The following is a 25,621-nucleotide window of genomic DNA, read 5'->3' on the forward strand; positions in this document are numbered from 1 at the left end:
ACCATCCTTATTTCCATTACATCTATACATTGCCACATACTTCCCTTTTTGTTCTATAAACTTTTCACATCTCTTCTGAGGATCCCATCAACTCCATCCAACCATGACTTTCTTAATCTTTCTATCTGAATGTACTCACTGTTCTTCCATGTACAGGTAGTCCTTGCTTAACAACAGTAATTGGGACCAGAATTTCCATCACTAAGTGACGCGATCATAAAGCACAATCTCACGTGACTGCATCACTTAGCAATGGCAATCCCAGCAGTCCCCATGGCTATTGTTAAGCGAGGATCGCAGGTCAACAATTGAGGACCTCCTCACAACTACTTTGGCTGGTAGGTAAGTGAGCAATTTTGGGCCCAGGGGTAGCTGCTGCCAGGCGGGGAAGGGTGCACAGGTGGCTGCAGCGGCATGTACAAGTAATTTCGGGCCCAGGGGTGGCTGCTGCCAGGAGGGAGAGACTTACTGAAGTGACTTGCAACCTTCCCTGCCAGCTTCTCCCTTGACTTTACTTGTGGGAAGCCAGCAGGGAAGGTCATAAATGGGAATCATGTGACTGCGGGTCACTGCAACTGTCGTAAATGCAAGCCAGTTGCCAAGTGCCCAGATTGTGATTATGTGATCAGGGAGGTGGTGCAATGGCCAGAACTTCGAAGACCAGTTGTTAAGTACCACTTGTTTAGCACCGTCACAACTTCAGTCGCTGAATGAGTGGTTGCTAAGTGAGGACTATCTGTATTTTGTGATCTGACACTCTTTTTTTTATCACGTCTTTATTATTTTTATAAATAACTCAAGGTGGCAAACATACCTAATACTCCTTTCTCCTCCTATTTTCCCGGCCCAAAGTCACCCAGCCAGTTTTCATGCCTAAGGTGGGACTACAGCTGACAGCCTCCTGGTTTCTAGCCTGGTGCCTTAACCACTAAACCAAACTCTTCTCCAAACTATCTCATTGTACTTCTTTCTTACTAGTTACTTATTCTTGTATTTAATTCACGTTTTTTCAGCACTCATTAATTCTTAACTGTTTTTGTTTTACTAGCTCCACTTTTTAAGTAATCTATTCCCACAGTATTTAGCTTATTTTGAACTATACTTCTCCTGAGATACCTGATTCTCACTTCTTTATAAGAAAAGAGATAGAAGCATGCTTTTATACACAACTATTTTTGGTCCTTTCAACATTAATTCCTACTCACTATACTTTTCAATTAGTTTTTGCACATCATAAAATTTCTCAGTCCTAAACATGATTTAAATAGGCAAAACATTATGGTTATATTGCAATACATTACCTATCCAAACAAATCAAAGTTTAGATGTCATATATGTACACACATACACACAAAAACACATACATATAAATATGTACAATTAGAGTATTTTGTAATATATTAAAAGTTATAATGAAAAAAGAGTGACAGCATCTACCTAACCTTGGCTGTTTAAGCAGGGTCAGCCTTGGTTATTATTTGGATGGGGAACCACCTGGGAAGCCCACAGCTGTTGATCTGGGAAACAAAAATCTCCAAGAAGCAATGGCAAACCACTTCTGTATCACACCACAAAAATTTCAATGATGTATCTATGTCAATCCAACAGTCTAGCTTGACTCAAAGGTGACTTTACTTTTACCTTAATGGTATATGAAAAGCAATGATACCATATCTGGCACAAACTGGTATAATATTGAAGATCTTGTTTAAGTAAAGAACATTAATCCAAAACATAAGGGAAAGTTTGACATTTTGTTCTATTTCCCTTGCTGTCTAATAAAATAGAACAAAATGTCAAAACTGTTAGTTTTCCGTGCCTGGAGGCTGTAGGGGCCTGGATGGGGAGCAATGGGTTCCGGCTCAACCCAAGCAAGACTGAGTGGCTTTGGGTGTATGGGCCTCCCAGTACCAAGGTTCTTCCATCTTTGGTTCTGGAGGGGTGGCTCTGCCCAAGACTGACCTGGTGCGCAATCTGGGGGTCCTCTTGGACTCACGGCTCCTGCTGGAAGAGTAGGTAGCAGCCATGGCTAAGAGGGCCTTTGCACACCTTTGGGTTGTGCGTCAGTTATGCCCATTCCTGGACCAGGTGGCTCTACTCACTGTCACTAATGCCCTCGTGACCTCCCGTTTGGACTACTGCAACGCGTTCTACATGGGGCTGTCCTTGAAGAGCATTTGGAAGCTTCAGCTGGTACAGAATGTAGCTGCCCAAGTTGTAAATAGTGTTGGCTACTTGGTACATGTAACACCACTGGTTTGGGAGCTGCACTGGTTGCTGGTGTTTCCAGGTGCAATTCAAGTTGCTAATTGTTACCTTTAAAGTCCTTCATGGCTTGGGACTGGGTTACCTTAGGGGCCATCTTTTCCCAGTTGTTTCTACCCGTCCAATCCAGTCCGGCAGGTTGGGCATGCTCTGGGTCCCATCAGCCAAGGAATGATGGCTGGCGGGGACCAGGAGACGTGCCTTTTCTGCTAAGGTGTCTGCCTTCTGGAACATCTTCCCTCCTGAGATTAGGATGGCCCCAACCCTTTTGGCTTTTTGGAAGGCCTTGAAGACCTGGCTTTATGCCCAGACCTGGGGTCCCAAGCATGGTTGTGCTGATACCGATGGTTTTTTAAGATCTCTTGACTGCATTTATATGTATATTTAATTTTTTGTACTGTTTTAAATGTTGACTGTTTTTATTGTTGTTAGCTGCCCAGAGTCACTGGTCTGAGATGGGAGGCTACATAAGTTGAATGAATGAATGAATGAATGAATGAATGAATGAATAATAAAATTGCTATTTAATTTTTAAAATTGATTTAACACTATTATCCTATTTTAATTAAAAATCAATATATAGAAAAGGGCAAGCTAACTTACATATAGGAGGCTGAGTTTTCTTTAGCTCTTGAAGATCAATGGCAAATTTGCGGAATTGGCTATTGAACTGCTGGGCAAAACTTTTGAGGCCAAAAATATCTTTTGAATGAGATATTACCGTTCTGTTCATCTGAGTGAAACAGTTCCAAAGACTGGAGATGTGTCTATTTAAGCCCTCCTTTATCCTTTGAAGGCTGTTAGTGACAGAATCTAATTTATTGCAGGTTTTCTCAACATTCAATACTTTATCCTCCAAGTCCGAGATGCCAGGTAATTTATTTTTGCATTTGGTCAAGTTAAAAAATCCTTCCCCATTTAGCTGATTCATCTTTTTCTCCAAGTAATTACAACAATTATTGCTTTGGTGAATTGTTTGATTGTCCATTGTTTTCTGTATTTCATCTGTTTTTCTGGGTAACTCAAGCTGTGTATTCCCACATGTAGAATTGATACCTAAAAGTTCTTCTTTACAGCTGTTTAAACCACTCTGAAGGAGTTTTACATCTTTATCAATAGTGTTCAGACCAAAACGAACTATTCGCAGATCCTTATGAAGTTTACGAATGTCACGTTGGGTGCCTTTAATTAAATTGAACTTTTCACTTAGAGAGCTATTGAAAGATTTTAAAATATCAAAATTGTCTTTTGTTTTCAAAAATAACTGATCATATTTACTGTTAGTGTTTTCTATGCCTTTCTGAAGACTGTCCAAATACTGTGATACAGACTGGCAAACATTTTCAGTGTATCGTAATTTGTTCTTCATAAGATTAATCTCCAATACAAGGTGCTTATTTCCAGATTCGGAGTTATTCTGCAATCTTGATCCTTGACTAGTATATATCTCATCGGGATTGGTAACATTAGCAATATCTAGAATAGTAGAACCTAGTCTGTTTTCTACTGCTTGGAGCTTTTTGTCAAATAAGTCTCTTACTTCATCTACTTTAGTAGCTATAACACTACGAAGAGTTTCCTCAATGTAAAAGCAATGTTCTTCAGCATTTTTCTCTGTAACATTAATCCTTGCTTCTAATTCCTCCCATTTTTCATCAAAGTTGTCATCTGAATATGGAGTGGAAATATGCTTTATTTCATTATCTATCCTGGCATTTAAAATTTTATTTGCTTCTGCAATCTTCTCTATCTTTTTATCCAAAGTTTTCATCTGTTGTTTAATGTCATCACTTTTAGCATCATTGCAACAATATGATTGATTTAATGGTGCTTCGATAACATTCTGTAGATTTTGAATTTGTTTCCTCAGGTCATTTTCTTTTTCTGCAACAGATTTTCTTAGTCCTAAGAAATTGGCTTCATGGTCATCACAGTGTTGTTGAATATCTATCAGCTTGTATTCACAAGAATTTTTCAGATCTGCCATTTTCTTCTCAAATCCTTCCAACATTTCTTGTCTCAAGGCTTCAAATTTAGCATCTATGTATGCCTGATATAACTGACTGCTGGGCATTGTTACTGTTGGCCCTTGGGCTGCTTCTTGGAGCTGTTTTAGTTGCCCTTCATAGTGATTTACTTTCCCATTCAGTTCTTCCAACCTATTAATTTTGGCCTTCAAGCTATCCTTTATTTCATCTTCTTCAGATGTTAGGCTTCCTGTTTCAGATTTGTATGAGTCATTAGTTTGGGGCACGTAAGTATTTTCTGTTTCGCCCTCCAAAGTACTGTCCAACCCTGGATGGTCATGAAGGTTGTTCAACCATGATATTACTCTCTGACTTGCATCTTCCTGCACAGTAACTTTTGGATTTTTATTCATATTGATTATAGAGGACTGAAGTTCTAGCACAGTCTGTGTAAGACGGAATAATTCATCCTCCAGAAACTGTATTTTTTTATCTTGTGAGTCTTGCTTTGGTCTAGAATCTATAGAAGGAAAATGTGGTATTATTTTATCTCTTTCAGTAATTTATTTGAACAACATAAGTGAGCACACTGAAAAAAAATATTTACATTCTTACATTTTTGCAGCTTGATGCATTTCAGTACTAAGAAACCATGTGAAGAAAGGAGTCATATGAAACATTTAAATCCATGCATCATGTAAGAAACTCAAAATCAACTATGAGACTAATTTGAAAGATAAATGGGAAATTTTCCAGACACAGATGGCCAGATGACCCACTAACAGCCTATTAATGGAGATACAGCAAAGCATCAGTTGAATAATATCTTATCATTGCAAACTTAATTTATAACAACATGGTTACATAAAAAATGCTGGGAAAATGATGAAAGACCCAATAGAATCTTGGCAAACTGACTGAAGCAAAAAAAAAAAAAAAAGGCAAAATAGTTACAGCCATTAAAAAATGGGAACAATAAAATACAGGTAGTTCTCACTTAATGACCGCAATTGGGACTGGCAACCCCATCACTAAGCAACATGGTCATTAAGTGAAATATCATGGGACTCTGCCTGACTTACGTCAGTTCCACTGTGGTCATTGATCAAATCATCCAGGGTCGTTAAGTGTGATATAATGTGACCACAACTTGTGAGTTACTTCCAGCTTCCCCACTGACTTGCTTGTTGGAAGCTGGCTGTGAAGGTTGCAAATGGCAATCGCATGACTGTGGGATGCTGGGATGCTGCAACCATCATAAGTTTGAGGACTGATCATATATCTACTTTTTCAGCGCTGTCGTAAGTTTGAACGGTTGCTGAACGTGGCAACCGTTAACCAACAACTATCTGTATATAGGTCCCCAAAGGACATATATTGTATATAGTAAATCTGAAAACCTGTTTGATGAAAATATAGAGACTTTTAAAGCTAAAATTGACTGTCCACAGTTGATTCCTCAAAGTAATTATTACTCACTCCTTTGACTATGGATAAGACCAAAAGGTGATTTTGAATGTGAGTAACAGCAAAGCTTTTCTGTGGAATGGCATAAAACATTTATTGATACATGTGCTCCTAAACTCCATCAACTCTATAGTCATATCTCTGAAAATGAATTTTTATCTTCTTCATTTAATGAAGCATATATTGAAGTTATGCCAAAATCTGATAAAGATCATATGCCAAATGCTAATTATTGACCCATTTCATTGATTAATGTAGATTTTAAAAACATTATTGTAGCTACTAAACTTCAACAAGTGGTTAAGAATTAACAATGAAAACATTTGCCATGGGAAACAATTTTCTTATAGATAAAACAATGCAGAATTAATACATAAAATAATATAGGAATAATAACCTACTTCACAAAGGTAATGGGACTAATAAATCTAACAAAGCACAGCAAAGCACATTAAACAATAAAAGCATGATGTAAAATTTAGCAAAAAGACTATGGATATCAAGATCTAGAGAAAAAATTTACCCAAGCTCGGCTTCATGTCGTTTGATGGAAGTTCCGCTGGGTAAACTATCGGTCTTCGTTTTTCTGTTACACCCTCTTTGCAATCTACACCCATGTATCCAGGACAGCATCTCCACTCCAATTCGGTTACCATCTTGTATGTTAAAGTATATTTAGGTCTCAAACTTGTTCGATACCTATAATGAATTAAAAGTAGCATTTGTTAAACTAGTTTAATTATCTTTATTGTTTTGGTCTTTCAACAAACAGTGCAAGCAGTACTTTAAAGAACAAATATAATAATTAAAATTAAGAAACCTGTGTACTATTTCTTAGGCATACCAAGAAGAATTTATTATTCTATAACGTAGTAACAGTTTTTTGATCGTAGAACCAACTACCCAGAGAGCTGATGGGCTGTCCTTTGCTGAATGTGTTTATTTATTTATAATGACGTTTATATAGCCACCCATCTCACACAAAGTGACTCTGGGTGGCGTACAACAATTAAAATATTGTTCACGCAAGGCCTGTATACCACCCGTCAGGGATACTTTAATTTGAAGTCCTTCATTCATCAGATGTTGGACTTGATGGTCTAAATGGCCCTTCAAAGTCCATAATTATTTGAGGTGACCTCTTGTCTATGACTGTAAGCCTGCCTGCCTGCGCATAACATGTTGTGTATGAGCAAGCATACAGAGATATCTGGAAACAGCAATGCAAGCCTTTCAAAAGATATAACTGCCTTTCGCCTTACAGGTGAAAGAGTTGCTTCATTCATCCTCCCACATGTTGCAAAGCACCTTTCTGAATTATTTGTATGGATATAAATTACATTATTGTCAGAATACTGAACTCATGGCTGGCTTTTGAAATTAGCTTGACAACTGCATATGATCAAGGGCTGAACACTGCCCTAAAACTTCAAAATATATAAAAAGGCTTTAAACCACTCTGTGAAGTGGAAGTGGTTTGAAAGGCAAAAATTTGAATCATGAGACATAGGATCCCATTCGTCCTATATCACCCTATCAGTCTAGTCACTGCACAATATTGCTTTGCAAATGTTAATGCGTACATGATCTAAGCATGCCACCTTCTAAAATATAATATTTAAAGTTGCCTTCAATATCAAATGAAACTACTGCAACTCCTTCTGAGAACTAAGGGACATCTTTGCAGCAGTTTGGAAACAGCTTTGAACCTATGTGATTGCTAGTTTTGAAAGTTGCATCATTTTTTTTTCTAATTCTTCTGCACTATTTGAAACCAGAGAAATGCTGTTTCTCTGTTTGAAATCTAATTTTTATGTACAGTAAGTACAGGTCCTTCAATTATTTTTCTAAAAAACACAAACACATAGATTCTAGTTGCATAAAGTGTTCTGAATCATTGCTGAGATATCTGGAAAACAATGTATTATTAATCAGAAATATAGAAGAGCAAAATTATGTACAGAGTATGCCTACACATGTTCATTCAGAAATAAATTCCAGCGTGTGACACATACAGGACTAAATTTTAGTTGAAATGAGAAGATATATAAACAATACTTGTGATGGAGAAAAAGGTGGAAAACCTAACATCCTGACCACCCATGGCTTTCCTGTCCCTGTATTCTCTTCTTATCCACAACATATAACTACTTATTACTGCACAAGCAATTTAGGGTTCTTTTTTTTCATCTCTCTGAAGTCAGTGGAATATATGTCTGATTTAGAGGTTTAGAGGGGTATCTCTACCATAACACTATTTAAGCTTGCATCCAACCTCATGAACGTATACTTCATGTATATGAAGTATACATAAACTTGTTTCCATATTAAGACTTTAATATATGGGTTGAGAAAATTGAGTAGAACTCTGAATAACAAAACCTTTAGAAAACTCAAATAATGTATATTCACAGTTGCTTTAAATTTCTATTGTTGACTTGACTATACAAGCATCTACTGAAAATTGAAAAACTGGTGTCTTAACAGTATTTTGAGTATCTTTTGAATATGTTACATATGGTTATTAGTTAAACAGATGAAGGAAACTGGAGTTTAAAAGATTAAAATGTATGATATCCATTGTACAATTTGCTTTATCAGTGGAAATTAACATATGATGTGGGAAACATTTCCAAAACATTTCCAAAAAATTATAGGAGGTTTTTAGGGCATTTTTAATATATGTTTTTTAATTATTTATAGATTTTATCCATGGTTGGAGGGACTTGTGTTTTTTCTTTTTTATTATTGTGAGCTGCCCAGAGTCACCCGTTGGGGGAGAGGGTGGCATACAAGTTTGAAAATAAATAAATAAATAAATAATACACTTATATTTTGATCTAAGTTTACAAATACAGGTAGTCCTTGACTTATGACCACAACTCGGACCAGAACTTTCATCACTAACCAATACGATCATTAAGTGAGTCACACCCAATTTTGCCATGGTCCTTAAGCAAATCACAAGGTTACTAAGCAAATCTGGCTTCTTCCATTGACTTTGCTTGTTGAAACCCCCCTGGGAAGGTCACAAATGGTGATGATGTGACCCTGGGACATTACAACCATCTTAAATACATGCTGGTTGCCAAGTGCCCAAATTTTGATCACATGACTGCAGGGATGCTGTGATGGTCATAAGTGCGAGGACCAGTCATAAGTCACTTTTTTCAGTGTCATCTTAATTTTGAATGGTTGTTAAATGAATGGTCATAAGTCAAGGACTACCTGTATCAATAAAATTATTGAGATTTCAAAATCTGTTCTGTTTATGTCCTTAATACACAATACCCCCCCCCCGAAAATCACTATCTTAACAACTTCAGTTTGTATTTCATAAGGACAATATTCCACTATTATCCCACCGATTTATCCACAGTAAAATTAATTAATCACTGAACTCTACTAGAACTACAGCTTATATCTATTCCAACACAGAAGTGAAAATTTAATCTCCAATTTCTGACCCATGTTCAATAATACTTTAGCGAGTCATCTGCAAGACTCTGAAGTCCGATGTTTTTGATTCATTGCCTCAGAAAAACAGATCCTGGCATCAAAAGCTATAGAAAATGATTTTATCATGAAGAAATTCATGTCTACAGCACAAGGAAAATATAATTCAGCATTAAGAGTGGTGTTCTTTGTCACTATTTCCAAACTGAAATAGAAAGGAACATTCTTAACATATACTTTCAAAACTATGAATCATCATACATTTTAAAATATCCATTCTAGCTTCAATATGTAAGCATTTAGTAAATACTTAAAAATTAGCTCTACATGTGGGTCTTATTTTTCTTATAATTGCAGCAATATATTGTAGTTTTGGCATATAACGCTTCTTTACACAAAGCAGTAAAGTGCATTTCATCATATTGTAAGTGCATGGTCTTATCCTGAAGTGTTAAAACGTGACTATCATATAGCAAATGCATGGAAAACAAAGGCAAGCACAGTGCACATTTTTTATATGAAAAGGGATTTAGTGTACATTGTACTTAGTTTCTTATTTATTTATATTTCAAATTTAGTCACCACCCATTTCACTCAAGAGTGACTTAGATGCATTCTTACTTAATGCATCCAATAGCTAAGTAACACAAAGCATTTGCATAGCTTTGTGTTGTACGCCAGTTGTGCCCCTTCCTAGATTGTGAGGCTCTGCTCAGTTACTCATGCCCTGGTCACTTCCAGAATGGATTACTGTAACACACTCTACACAGGACTGCCTTGAGGACTATCTGGAAGCTTCAGCTGGTGCAGAATGCAGCTGCACAGAGGGCACACATTACAACTCCATTCCGCGAGCTGCACTGATTGCCAGTTTGCTTCAGGGTGCAATTCAAGATACTGTTTTTGACCTTTTAACTCCTATAAGGCATGGGACCAGGTTATTTGAGGGACCGCCTCTTCCCGATTACATCTATCCGTCCCACCAGGTCAGGTAGAAGGGGTATGCTGCGATGTGCCTTTTCTGCTGTGGCCCCTCCTCTGGAACATCACTCCCTCCAAGGTGAGGTTAGCCCCATCTCTGTTAGCCTTCCGGAATGCCCTTAAAACATTTTTTTTTCACCAGCCTTGGAGATCCTGGGGATAGTCTGCAAGGTGGCTGTATGAGATTAAGTGTTGTTTATTCTCCCACTTTCTTGGCTTTGTTTATTTTATATGTTTACTTTATATGTTTAATTTTTGTTTTTAGATTGTTACAGAGTTTTTAACTGTTGTTGTGTTGTACACCACACAGTCATGTATTTGTGAGATGAACAACTATATAAATATGCTAAATAAATAAATAGCAAAAGGGATATAATTTATACTGATTGTCAAGTTATAATGTCTATGTTTTCTATTTATATCTGAATTATATTTTTATAAAGAGAGCCAGTTTGGTAGAAACCCAGAGGCTGTGAGTTCTAGGCCTCCCTTTAGCATGAAAGCAGGCTGGATGACTTTGGGCCACTCACTCTCTCTCAGCCCAACCCACCTCACAGGGTTGTTACTGTGGGGAAAATAGGAAGCAGGAGTATTAAGTGTGTTCGCAGCCTTTATATATAAAAACAGACAGGATACAAATTTAATAATAATAATGATGATGATGGATAGCAGACAATTAGTATGTTATTTTTCTTTAGAATGTTGGGCAACATGCATATTTAATTCAGGAGAGCAAAAAACTAATACTAAATTAATAGTATCAAAAGGAACTCACTGATATTCTGCTGTAAAAATCTGGAGCAGATTCTGATAATCCATGCAGCTTTATTCCTATCTATCTATCCATCCATGCACCCACCCACACATCCATCCATGCACCCACCCATATACACACACGCACACACAGAACAATATCTCCTTGCATTCAGCCAAACAGGTCTAATGCTTATGGAGAAAAGAGTCTCTTCTATATTAATCCAGAACTAGGTTTATTGCAGAACACAGTAGAAATATGTTATGTAACTGCTGAAAACAGAACCACTCCCTTACTGCTGAATCCATAGCAGTTAAACATTCTCAAACCATGGAATCATGTTTCCCATGAGATTTAACAATTTCACTGTGTTTTTAACTATAAAGCAGGACAAACTGAACGCATACAAAGGCAAATATTGTACTATTTAAAATGTTCCAATTATCCAAGGGTACTTTCTAAAACTTTTTACACACAAGAGTTAAAGATTGCCTTTAAAGTCTATTGAGGATTTCCTGTTTCCTTTAGAAACATACTGTGGTTTCTTAACTGTTAATTTCCTTTAGAAACATACTGTGATAATTAGTTCACAGGAGCGTTTGAAGTTATAACAACTACCACCTGTGTTTTCATTGAGATCTAAGATTTGCCTTGAATATGTGTACTACCTTCCTGAAATCAAATACATGAACAAAATCCCAGTGACATCAATAGGTATGATAACACTTGTCTTAGAACTTTTTAGTTTTGTTCTCCAATTTATTGCTTTCTTTGTTCATTTTGTCTTATTGCAATGTACACTAACAGAAAAATGCTAGAACTCTAGCAGTTCTGGGTTTTTGATTTTTTGTGCCTTTGAGTTTGTGTTGACTGTTGTCAACTGCCTGGCCTAGTCCCCACAGTTTTCTTGGTAAGGTTTTTCAGAAAGGGTTTGCCATTGCCTCCTTCCTAGAGCTGGGAGAGTCCAACTGGTCCAAAATCACCCATCTGGCTTCATGCCTAAAGTGGGACTAGAATTCACAATCATCTGATTTCTAGCCTGGTGCCTTAACCACTACACCAAACTGGCTCTCTAGCAGTTCTGTAGTATAGTGAATTTGTATACTCTATTTTTATGAATTTTGTATGCTACTATATTATATATTATGGAAACCTGTTAAATTCTTTGTGGAAAAATGCAGCTTTAAGTTCTTCAGATGGTGCTTACAACGTTGTACACTATTATGATAGTAAAGTACTATGTGCCAGAAAAAGAAAGAAACCATGCAAAAAGCATTGCACTCAATTAATCCCCTCATTTTCTCTATTCTTTCTGCAGAGCGAGGAAAATTAATAAACCACTTTGTTTGATGATTCCCTGTGCCAAATATAAACCATGATTCATGAATTAAAATATTTTTTAAAAAATATTTTAATATTTTTAAATATTAGTTTAAACAAAATAGTTAAATAAGCCAATTAATTAATTCCAGGATTTATAACTGGCTTCTTTAACTATCAATTTATTCCAAACCACAATTCCTGGTTTATACATACTTTCAAAGCCGGAACTGAGCAAAACAAAATTGAATGTAAAGTTATTCCCCCTCCCAGCTGCATTCATTATGTTCAACTAACTTTCTGACTGTGCAAGTAGTGCTGTCTGCTAGTGAACTGTTCCTTCTTTCTTCCCAAATAATCATGAATAAGAACCAGAACAATGAACCTCTTCCTCTTCTTTGCATGCAGTAAATTAACCATGTCCAAAAGTTCTTTCTGGCAAGTTAACTTCTTTCTCAAAAGGACACCATTAAGTACAATGAGAATGAGGGAACATAACAAGAAAGTCATGAATATACTAAAACAAAGCAGGGTTTGGAATATATATTACACCCAGAGAACATGGCCCAATTTTCAGCTGTTCACAATAACTGTGCAGAAGGGAAAGACAACACCAAAAGTCATATAAAAAAGATTATGGATCACCATGACCGAGAGAATATTATGCCAGCAGCACTGACACATTCAATTATACTGCTACATGAAGCTATTTATTTATTTATATTTATGTCAGATTTATATCACCGCCCAACTCCCCCACAAGGAGGAACTCTGGGCAGTTTACAACAAAACAATTTAAAATCAATAAAAACATAAATAATACAAACATAAAATACAATTATTAAATACAATAAAATCCAAGAGATGGTGATATCATTTCAGCCTGTGACCAGATAATATCAGTCAAAGGTAAGACTAGGGAACCAGCCAATCCCAAAACTGACTATTCCCATCCCCACCCCATGCGTGATGGCAGAACCAGGTCTTCAGTTTTTTTCTGAAATCTAAAAGGGAGGGGGGCAAGCTATTCATTATGAAACATTTATATGTGTACTCCATTATCATTTTAAACATTAAAAGAACATTTCTAGCTTCTTTAAAACATCATGTAACATTAAAGCTCAAATACAGATATCTATATTACATTTGCACAAAGAGGAAGCTAGTGTGAAATTCATGGAAGTTTTGAATGATGCCTGAAATAAATCTCTGTGCAAGTAAGATAAAAGGAGTGTATTGTTGTACTGTGTTGACAGAGATAAGTAATATTAGGCCATAGGATGTAAGATAAAAAAATTCATTCCACCTATCAATCTGGGATTTACAAACAAACATGCCAAGACTGAGATATGTGTCTAAAATAGTTTACATTTTCTCTTTCTTTTCAATACACTTGCGTCTTAGTTGCAAACCCAATGCAATCAATAAGCTAGATACATAAAAAATCCAATCCTGGTTCATGAAGCAGTTCTGGTACCTCATCCAACAATCTTTTCTTGTTGTTTATTTTAATACACGTTAGGCTATTTGAACACATTACTAAAAAATAATGCAATTCTTCAGCTATAAATTCAGACATACATTTACAAAATTCCAACTTTTTTCATCCCTAGGCAAAGAAAATCTTGTCAGGCATTGATGTACATGTAATACCTGCTTGTTCAAATGTACCCCTAAGTAATGACTTATCCAAGCTTATTCGTGCAAGGTTAAATCTCATCCTCAGGTATTCTTCCCTCCCCTTCTTCTCCTTTTATAAAGCTAAAAGGAAATGGGAGACCTTTGTTTCCACTTCTGAGTATCCAGCTTTACACTGTGTTTCAACCCAGTCAAATTTGTGGGACTATCTCTCTGTGAGAGTATCCACCCATCCTATCAGATTGGATAGGGTAAGCATGCTCCAGGTCCCTTTCCTGAAATATTGCCACCTAGTGGGATCTCAGAAGCATGCCTTTTCTGTGGCTGCTCCTATCTTAAGAAGCTTAAGGAACACCCTCCCTCCATTGATCTCTTTTAGCCTTCTGGAAGTACTGGGGTACAGTGAGTGTTTTGGGTTGGTTGTTGGGGCATCCCAAGGGGATGACTGAGGCACTGGGTTTTGGTTGGTTTTACGGTTTGGGATTTTTATTGTTGTGAGCTGCCCAGAGTTGTATTTTAAGATGGGTGGCCTTACAAATCTTTTAAATCATCATCATCATCATCATCCTTGATTTATTAAATTGATTCCTATCAATAAATCAGTTAAACCTAGCTGAAGTTAAGGACACCCTCTCACCAGTGATCTGGCAGGCCCCACCCTTTTAGCCTTCTGGAAACCATCAAGACCTGGCTTTTACCCAGGTGCTGGGATAGAGTGAAGGTGTTTGGGTTGGTTGTTGGGGCATCCCAAGGGGATGCCTGAGACACTGGGTTTTGGTTGCTTTTATAATTTTATGGTTTTTATAGTTTGGGATTTTTATTGTTGTTGTGAGCTGCCCAGAGTTGTGTTTTAAGATGGGTGGTCTTACAAAACTTTAATAATAATAATAATAATAATAATAACAACAACAACAACAACAACAACAACTTTGATTTATTAAATTGATTCCTATCAATAAATCAGTTAAACTTAACTGCAGTTAAGGATTTGGATGTAATACAGAATCACTTTAAGGTTATTTACTGCAACCCACTGCTCAGTGCAAGATCCACCAGAGCATATCTGACAGATGACCATTCAACCTCTGAAAAGTTGTAATGGGATGTTAGAATAACCTTGAGGAACTGGAGAAGGAGCCACAACCAAGACAACAGTCAAATAAAAGAAATTGGAGTCCAAGGCAGAAATGTAATTTGAGAAAGCATTTCAGACTTGATCCTCCCTAGTTCTCTTGAAGATAAAGGGAGGGAGGAGGGAGGCACATTCAGACTTGCAAGATTCTGTTACTGTAACCTTATAATAAAAGTAGTATTAGTATTCATAACTTTGGTTTCCTTGTCTGGTCTACCTTGAAGGGCTGGCAAAACAAAGGAGACCTCAGTATGTCATGTGGCAGCTTATTCCACTAACTGATAGCTTATCCAATCAGTATGTTCTACCTGATGTCTAGTCTGACTCTGCTTCCTTTTAGTTTTGACCCACAGGTTCTGATCCTGCCCTCTGGAGCAAAAGAGAGTAAGCCCATTCTCTATTCTGTGTGACAACTCTTCAGATAGTTCAAAATTTCACCTTCATTCATCTTTTCTGTAGGCTAGACATACCCGGATCCTTAAACTATTTCTCTTAATGACTGCCTTCTACATTATTCATCATCTTGGTAGATCTCTTCTGAAATTGCTCCAATTTGTCACAGTTCTTTTTGAATTATAGTATCCAGAACAGGACACCGTACTCTAAATGGAATCTGACCAGGGCAGAAGAGAATGGAACAATCACTTCTTGTAATCTGGACTCTGTGCTCCTTTTAATACACCTCCAGTTAGTGTTTGCCTTTTAGTGGCTGCTTTGCTTGTGCCTTATTTTGTTCTACCCAGATGCAGAATGTCACATTTCTCCTGGTAAAATTCCATTGCATTCATTTCAGCCCACTGTTCAGGCCCATCTAAATATATCTGAATCTTCTCTATTTCATCTACAATGAAATAGCTACATTAGCTACGTTTCCCAGCTATTTGTCACCTGCAAACTTTACAAGTGTCCCCGTAACTCCTTCATGCAAGCATTGATGAAAATGTGCAAGGCTGACATTCACTCAACACATCCCTCCAAACTGAATAGGAGCCATTAATTATCACTCTTGTGCATGGCCATTTAGCCAATTGTGAATCCTTCTAACAGTGTCATATAACCCATATTTTACCATTTTAACATGGGGATAGTTGACAAACTTCAAGTCAGCACCCATGCTACAGCAATGTTCAGAATCACTGGATGGACATAGAGGATGCAGACTGGGTTGTTTATGATATGAACATGGTGTTTCTCTGTACAGAAACTGAGATAAGAGAGTATCAAGAAGTTAAAGCTGCTCATTTAATCTATTGCAGGTATCAAGAATTGAATCTAATCCACAAACCAGAACTAATTTGCTTCTTGCCCAGTCAGATAATTAAGGGAAGAAAGCCCTGCCTTCTGCATAAGTCCCTTTTCCAACTGTCATCCTTTTCTCTACACTGAGGAAATGTGGTACCATATTGGCATTTCCAGTCTCTTTCTGGATGAAGTTCTCCATGTAGGATAAAACAAATAAAATGGTCCCCATCTAACCTTATATGTGGTAGCTGTCCTGCATCTGAGTTTAGGTTACCCTTGCAGGCATTCGAAAACAATAATTATTGGTTTTACCCATGCCATGTCTTCATCCTTCACAGGAGGTGATAGGATGTTCAATCAAAGCCAGATTTGCAAATGCTCCAGCTAAGGTGCCTGCTAGCAGGGCTGTAAATGCTGAGCTGTATTTCCTAGAAAACTGCCTTAGTATTGCCACAGAGAAATTCAAAAGCTGAGTTTGCAGATCATATTAAATCATAATGTGATTTGTTTGGGCTTAACATGATGCTTGAATCTAACCAGTATGGTTTATGAATCTTAATTTATCTCTTGGTATTTAGTGTTATGTGTAACAATGGTTGTTCAAAAAGAATAGTTGAAAACAAAGTCACAAACATTTATTACAGTACCATCAATGAAATCTGCTATCATTGCTACTGTACTAGCTACCATAAAGGTTAAGCATACCATAACTCCAGCATACCATAACCATAATCTGAATTTACAGTGCAATTATCTGAATGTATTTCACTATATTCAATGGTGCTTCCTCCCAGATAAGTAGACAGAATTGTAGCCTCATTATTTACCTGTAAACCCAGCGAACATGTCAACCCAGCCCAACTCTGTCCTGTTTTATAAAATTATTTTAAAGAAGTCAATTAGGATTATATTAAAAAAATTTAAAAATCTCTTATTTATGGCTGTTGCTCATTTTTAGTTTAACTTGGCTTAGTCTTTTGGGGGACAAGAACAAGCCTGTTTCAAAATTGAGATACACAGTCCAAAACTTTAACTAAGTCCCACTGAATGGCAAGGTACATGTATGTGGGTAAATTTACATGGGGTTGAAGTGAACTACTGTTGAGTATCAACTCTTATGAGAACTTAAAACAATGACTGGCATAATTATTATATAATATACAGTAAGTATTGAAGGCAAAAGGAGAAGAGGACGGCAGAGGATGAGATGGTTAGATAGCATCACTGAAGCAATGAGCATGAAACTGAGCAAACTCAGGGAGGCAGTGAAGGACAGGAAGGCCTGGCGCAATATGGTTCATGGGGTCACGAAGAGTCGGACACGACTTAACGACTGAACAACAACAACAAATACAGTAAGTGGAACAATTGTAATACATTTCAAATGCTCTGAAGAAATAATACATACAATTTGAAGAAATAATACATACAATTTGAAAAAAAAATACTCATAGTATTTCCATTTTTCTGGATGCACTCATATTTTGGCAAAGCTAGGAGAAGGTTTTTTAGGTATCTTACTTCCATTTGACAGGAAAACCAAAGTTTCCATTCTCAATATTTATTTTAGGATACTTTTACTGAAGCCACTAGATTATTTTGATGTGTTTTCACATGTCCCTCTTCCAGTTTTAACCCCGAGAAATTAAATTGGCTGGACCAAGAAAATTTAGGAGTGAAATATCAAATAACAAAAAGTTTCCTTTAAGTAGTACTGACTATGAGAAAAGCAGTTTAACAGCCTGCAATTCAACATGCAAACCTAGGCACTCATTGTACTCTTGTTTATCTATGGAAATTGCAAAGATTCATCTACTATCTGGAACAGAGAAAAAGACACAAAGGAAAAAACATTAATGGAGAGCCTTTAGGGAAACTATATAATATATAGCCTTCTTAAATTATTTAACAATACTTCAGCCATGGTTGGGCACAGATCTTCATAAGAACTCAGGGTGAACCTACATATGGTAATATCATGGGATTCATTAACCATAGCTGACACTGTTATGCCAGGAGGTAATTAGAGAGGATACTTGCAGAAGAGAAGCAGAGAAGGAGAATTAACCTTTCTTCCCTATCTTTTTTCAGCAAGAATTCAGACACTTTGCCCTACTCATTTGGCAAACAGATCTCTAAATCCCTAATTAGAAGGCAATTGGCATAAAGACAAGACAGAGGGATCCTGTGTTCTCTCCTCCTCACAATGCTTGTTAGCAGCAAGCTAGTTACCATCAAATTTGCAATTTTGCTCTCACCTTAGTTATAATTTTATATTTGAAACTCAGAATATTACATAAATTGGGTTTGAATAGATTGAGAGGGAGACTGAATGGGGTTTATTGCTACTTCTCAGATATGGGAATAAAATATATTTTCAGTGCTTCTCAGTTTGAGAAAAAAAGTCATGGAATGACTTCTGGTAACATATTTCAAGGAAGACCTACTTGGACAAATGCAATGGCATCCACAGGATTATTCTGATGAAAACCATACCATGAAGTTTCACAAGTTCTTCCTCTTTTGGGCGTGTGTTGTGACATCTCAACACATGTAAAAAAGGGGTGAGGTTTGTGTTATTATGCTGCTGACATCGTCGGACACCTTCTCACTACCCCGTGGCCAAATGGCTGGCTGCTGGTCAAATGGCTGGCTAAGACTTCCATTTCAATAACTCCTTCAATGGCTTTCTGTTATTCTGTTTAATAAAATTGTAACTCTTTATTAAGATGTATGTTTCTGGATGTCAGGGCAACACCCATTTCAAACATACTAACTCAAAATTATGGATACATTTTGGCTTCATCCGTGTTTCAAAGACCAGTACTGATCTACAGCAAAGTTTATGACTGCTCAGGAAGTCTGCAATCTGCAGGTGAAAATGTCTAAGCCAAAGAATGTAACTGTACTCACCAACAAGTGTTCACAAAGATTGAACAACAGACTGAGCAAAACTTCAGGTACTAATTATGCTAACTCTGATTAAAGTATTACGAAAAAACCCCTAACTGATGTTAATCTTAAGTTAGTCATACAAGGATAATATTTTTGCAATGTCCCATTCTAGATCAGTATTCTTACTTACACAGGAGAATGTAGGCAGGGTTCTTGGTTCCAAAGACATACATACTGAACTTGAACAAAACTTTCAGTGCCATCCAGCACAGAGCAGCTCACATTCTTGCTCACTATGTAGGCACACCAGTTTCTGTAGGAGAGGGAAAAAATAGAACAGGCACACCATCACAATACAGATTATTAAACTATTTGTCTAAATCAAATATGTAATAACAGATGTTTTACCCAGCACAGGACCAAAGCAAGGAAGCAATGATTTGCTTCTCCTTCCTGCCACTAGCCCAACACATACAGAATGCAGAAGATTCTGTAGCAGCAGCTCTAAGACATATGCTCTTTTGGGATGCTAGTGTGGAAATTAAATAAAATAACGTGTTGAAAATAATAAAATGTATGAGGATAAGAGCACATTCCTATGTATGTCTACTCAGATGCAAGACTGAGTTTTACCCCCAGGTAAGCAGATACAGGATTTGTGCTTTTGTATTTTGAGATCTGGAGGCAAAAATCCCTCAATCCAAAATGAGAAAAAGACTGGATTCACACACGTTGCACTAAATCATAACATGGCTTTGCTTAAGGACTAGTGTATTATATAATCCAACATTTATGTTTTATAAGCTATGGTTGATTAGTGGGACAGTGTCTGTGGGGGTGAGAACAAGAATGACACAAACAGCATCACGATGCAAACTCTGCATACAGAATGTTTTAAGTACATAGATATCAATTTAACAGTCTTTGCTTGTTGTTCTTTTTTTCTTGCTGGAATGAAATTTTCCTCATTCTCCTCATTCTAGTAGAACTCTATTCTTTTTTTTTAAAGACTAAGTATTGGCATCTGTGTGGAATTTTGCTTAAGGATATTTTGACATATTCAAGTACAACAAAAAACTAAGTGTCAGGCTCCCCTCAGTAACAATAGCCCTGGAAAAAGCATAAACAGGCATTCGAGGATTCAAGTCTCTGACAGAGTAAATATATTTATTGGTTGTTGTTTTTTTAAAACTATTTAAGTCATTATGAAAGTATTCCAGTGACCGCTATGTATAAAATGCAAGCCTTAATTATAGTGAAACTAAATTTTAAAATGTGTGTGCCTTTTTGTCCTGGCTGCATGGTGCAACAGACTGGAAGCTACTCTTTTTGGAATGGGAGGGATGATTTTCACTCATCCCTTGTTAGGGTAATGAACTAGTCTGGGTTCAAGCTTTGCTTCTTGTCTTGTGCAAACTGACCCTCACCCTATGAATCTTATAGAATCTTATAGACTTATAGAAGAATCTTACAGAATCTTATATAGAATCTTATAGATTTATAGATAGTCTTTATGAACTATCAATTGCCAAAAGTAGTCCCACAAACATGGGCATTATTTCAGTATATTCCTATTATTTGTTGTTGTTCTCAGACATGCCAGAATTGTGTAAAGAGTATGAAATGGAACCAACAAATAGCAAAAACTAAAATTACAGATTTGTTTCTGAGATTTTTATTATTTTATTTTGTAAATAATGATTACTGTCTGAAATGCTGTGGATGGCCAGAAAATCATCTAGTGTGAGGATTAATTGCTGTAGATGGGGATATTGGGGATTAAATGGGAATTATAACATGAGTTATGTTGCTTTGTTTTATTCATTTATCATCCTGTCCAAAATGAGTTATAGGGCTCTCCAAAAATGATCTAGTAACTAAATTTTCTGAGATGAAGTGTTAAGGCTCAGAGACTGAATTTGCTCATTCATTTTTTCCTGAATGAGCAAATTCCTGCAAAATGAGATCTGAGTCTAGGGCAGTTGGACACAATAAGTTTATTTGGTCTGCATGTGGTATATATATAAAAATCTGAGAAGGTGGATCAAAAACGTGATGCAGGATCAGCGAATATACAGCTTTTTCAAGTAGTCTACTTTTTAAGAAATAAGTTCTACTTGCGTTTTTAGATAAATATTCTATAGACAGGGTAAATTTCCAGTGCCTAGTGCTAGCCAAAATAATCTAGACTTTTCATCACTAGTTTTTGTATAAATCAGGAACAAAAAGTCACATGGCCCTACTATTACACATGCCTACTTGGATGACCTCCTACAACAAAGACTACAAAAAGTTCCCAAGTGGAACAACATTGAGAAAGATCAAACAAAATATAAATTTCTATTGAAATCATCACTTCAGATGTCAACACTATCCAGGTAGAATTACAAAAATGTGATAAAATGAAAGTGTAAGGAACACTTAAAGTGATCTAAGGCAGCCTTCACCAACCTGGTGTCTTTTATATGGACTGGCCTAACATATACTAGGATTCTTAGCCAAACAGGCTGAGGAATATGGAAGCTGTAGTATCACATCTAGAGAATACCAAAATGTGGAAAGCTGATATAAATTTTCACGAGTATGGGACATTAGTATAACAGAGGACCCCAGCCACTTATGGCTTCTTCATGTAACATGGTTTAGTCTACAGTGTGATTGTGTATTTTTTCATCTTATACATCTGCATGGTACCAATTCCAACTGTCACTCCTCCTTTACCCTCACTCTACAACTTCCACTAGCAAGAGGCATTCTATTCTACTTAAAACCTTTCCCCATGGCACCTAACCATGGCATGAATATGCTCCAACAGCCTTTTTTCTGCTATGTTTTTCCCCCATTACAAAAGAAGGGTGTGTCCAGCCCTCTGAATAGAAAGAATGAGAGGAATCAGACAAGAGTTTTGCTGTCCTAAAACTGCCTATATATAAGTGTCTCACTTGACAATAGATACTTGCTGGGATTTTATTGTAACTTTTATCTTGCTTATAATAAATACTATTAGAGCTCTTGGATTCTCGTTCCTTGTTTTCAGTATAGACTGCAAGGAGGGAAGCCTGACATGGTGTTCATTCTGCTTTTGAACATTGGATTAGTGCTGTTTGGGAATAGCACTAAAACCATGTCCAAAAGAACTCAACTATCAACCAATAGTTAGGCTCTCTTTAAGTAATCAATGTAAAAACAGGCCAAGTTTTGACAGACAGCTAAACATATACTGTAGTCTAACCATCAGTCAAAGCTTGTTTCCACCATAGCCCAATCCTATGATAAAGAGAAAGCTTAGTGTAAGTTTCTACCACTGGCTAGTGAATACTGGTGGAAAGAAAAACAAAGTCAAGGGAATTCACCAATCCCTGTTCTTCACGTGCCCTATACACCATAAATAAGATCGGCATCATTTGTCAGCATCATGCCTTAGTCAGATAGGGATCACCAGTGGGTGCATCAGACTTTATGTTTGTTTAGTTTTCTGCCAGTTCAAGGATGAGTTGTTAGCACTGTAATCTGACCATGGGGAACTTTCCTCAGCCACTACTGAGGACAAGCGGCCCCTCATGTTCCCGACCATCACCCACTCCATATATATTTATCAGAGAACTATGATATTAAGTGTTGGCATATGTATCAGCCACTGCAATGCTGCCAGGCAGCTGCAGGATAGATAGGAAGCAGAGATAGTTAAGAAAGGAGCAAAGGGAAGACTAGCCTGGTCCTATTCATGGGCTACAGAAACAGCAGAGAATGTTGTTCTTTTCCTGTCAGAAGAAATAATCTCCAACTGAAAAGAAGCATAACCTGGGTTTAGACATCACTCAGAAATTAATGACTGGTACAATGTCCTTATGTGATTAAGGTGTGGGTACATAAATTTGCAAGAGTAACCGTCAGCTATCAATCAATAATCCTAACTTTAACTCATCTGGCAGGAAAAAAGCACAAGAGTGTCAAAATAAGCAGATGTAACTGATTGGTGTGTGAATCTCACTGGCAGGCAAACTCTTTTTGGCTGGCTAAAAAGAAACAAGAGCCCTAAATCCATTCAGTCAAAGGCAGAATACTGTACAAATGTTCAAAATAAAGAACTGAATCACAAAATAAACGTTGTAGAAAAAATCTGCCAACTCAATTCGTACACGTTTCTATTTTGTTCGCGCTGGATAGACTCATGGAAGGAAAGGGCAGGCACGTGTGAACTGAGCCCAAGTTCTTTCGGAACCCGGCCACTCCAACAGGCCGTACTTCCCAGCCCAGAAAGTGCAGCTGACCACGTGGAGCAGGGAAGAGATTCCCCAGGCTCGCCAGTCCACCCATCCCCCGCTTTCCCATCAAGCAGCCATTTGCTCCAACTCTCCAGTTTGAGAAGAAAGTTTCAAGCCCGCGTCTGACCGCGCCTCCTCCGAGCTGTCAAGATGAGGGAGAAAAGCCGGGCTCAGCTCCTATCCAAGAGACGAGGACTCCGCTCGTCGATTTTGCGCTTCGCATTATTCACCCTCCAGCGTTGTATATGGCAGGAGAATAATGTGCAAACCCTCAAAACTCTCCGCACGCGGCCCTGAGGCAGCCCTGAAGCATTTAAATAAAGCTTCCCGAAGCACGGGGGGACTGGGAGAAGCTGGGTCGGGGGTAGAGGGAGCCTTACTTGCTTCTGGCGCCCGAGCGACTGGGACCCGCGTGGGGGGAGAGCTGGCTGAGGCAGCCTCCGAGAAACAAGAGGAGCGCCAGAGGCCAGCCGAGGGGCTTCGGGAGCAGCTCCATTCCCGCCCGAGCTGGCGCGCCACCGGCTCACTTGACTCGCGTGAAGCCACGAGGCGTGAAGACGAGGAGCCGCTGTTGTGGGATTTGCCCGCCTGCTGGTTTCTCTGCTCGTTGCTTCTTGCTCGCCCTTCCTCTTCTCCCGCCAGTTCTTTGCTTCACTTCGGACTGCCTTCGCTTCAGTTGCCCCGCCGAGGTTTTTCACCGGCGCAAGAAATCCCATAAACTTTCCCCGCACCCCGCTCACTTCTTTCCTTCTTCCTCCAAAGTTTCCGCCCTCCGGTTTGCACGCCCTACCCGAAGGGTGGCTAGCCTCCTTCTCCTCCCCCTCCCCCCCTCCTTTCTTCTCTGACCAAACAGCGCGCAACCCTTTCTCATTCTTGCTCAGGGAAAGGCTTCGCGGCGTTCCTCTGGGATTTGAGGAGGAACACCTTGTGGTGGCCGTGAGAAACTAAGTGGCGGTGGTGCTGAAGGGTTTGAGGCTGGTGCGTATTCCCGGCACCCGGCGGACTCAGAGAACCACCTCGGATGCCTCGCCTCCACCCCAGGCTTACGGAGCCTTTGTCCGGAGGCCTCTTTAATCTCCTCGCTGGGGAAGGCTTCGCGAGTTTCCGACCAGAAGGAGTTTTCGCTTCCAGACCGTCCCCTCCCTGGCCCTTTTCGTTCCATTCAGCTGAGGACTGGTTGAACCTTTTCTTTTTCCAAGAATACTCTTACACAACGCGGCAAGCACTTCCAAAACAATCGCTCAGTAGGCTAAGGCACTTTAGTAAGCAATAGTAAGCTAAGAAAGATCCTGAACCTTTCAAGGCATACATGCCACCGTTACACCATGCACAATTTATTTCACTGTCATACAGCGGCACTCCTGTATGAATTGTAGAAATAGTAAGCAAGGTAAATCATGATAGACTTGAGGATATGTCATGGTTCATTTCTGAGATCAGAGGACATGTTTCTAAAAAAAAAGTTCAGCTACTTATAATAATCTGCAAACTTTTGCACGGTCAGAAGAACTTCGCACTTGGGTAAAATCAGCTTTTACACCAAATGCAAAGTTACTAAATAAAAGTATGCAAACTTGTCTAGCTGAATAAGCATACAACTAAATGCTTGTTGATGAACAATTTTCAAGATTTGAAATAAGTCGTTACTTCAAGTATAACTGAATAATGTCCTTGGAGGAATGAAAATTACTCTTTCAGATGCAGAAGATGTTTTGAGCATAAGTTAGAACACATTTGTAAGTAGCGAGGAAATATTTGTTCTGTGAAAAGCAATTACAGTTACGTTCTATCTTAACAGTTACTTGTTTATATTGGAGATTTTAAAACTATTTTTTAATTTACTTTGAAGGGAGAACTTGAGCTTTCTGCCCAGTCATTTGAAAGACATTTGTATGCCTTTAACTGAGCTAGAAGTTTTGATGAGGAAAATAGTGGCAGCGCAGACTGTAACAGATTGCAGAATGTGCATGTGTTTTTGTTTTGAAAGGAAAAAACATCAGAAATGTGTGAAGTCTGGTAAATGGAATGGCGTGCATGAAACCAAATTAATAATACAATCCCATACATCTTTAGGCAATATAATAGTATGTTCCACAGAGTTCAGTGGAGCTTACTTGGTGGCAAGAACAGAATGGCACCATGCTGTTAATATGCTTTTAAAATTATAGAACTATAATAAATATGAAAGAGGAGGAATGGAATACAGGTAGTCCTCGACTTACAACCACAACTGGAACTG

The 25,621-nt window shown here is 38.0% G+C and overlaps 1 protein-coding gene across 2 annotated transcripts in view; it reads right to left on the bottom strand.

Annotated features, from left to right (window-relative positions):
• Window positions 1–24,177, bottom strand: part of EMILIN2 (elastin microfibril interfacer 2) — a 43,434-nt gene extending 19,257 nt beyond the window's left edge. Inside the window, exons 1-4 of one of the 2 annotated variants that reach the window (XM_088131055.1) lie at window positions 23,763–24,177; window positions 19,308–19,430; window positions 6,223–6,398; window positions 2,869–4,752 (exon numbers count right to left, since the gene is read on the bottom strand). In XM_088131055.1, the coding sequence (XP_087987181.1) occupies window positions 2,869–4,752; window positions 6,223–6,398; window positions 19,308–19,430; window positions 23,763–23,878 (2,299 nt within the window). In that variant the 5' untranslated portion in view covers window positions 23,879–24,177. The remainder of the gene's footprint in view (window positions 1–2,868; window positions 4,753–6,222; window positions 6,399–19,307; window positions 19,431–23,762) is intronic. The other variant, XM_088131054.1, reaches the window with a different exon arrangement.
• Window positions 24,178–25,621: the final 1,444 nt, after the last annotated feature.

Source organism: Python bivittatus, unplaced genomic scaffold (genome assembly GCF_059951505.1).
Source record: "Python bivittatus isolate LINGU-HERP-01145 unplaced genomic scaffold, Pbiv_v1 ctg000840_np1212, whole genome shotgun sequence".
Classification (NCBI taxonomy): domain Eukaryota; kingdom Metazoa; phylum Chordata; class Lepidosauria; order Squamata; family Pythonidae; genus Python; species Python bivittatus.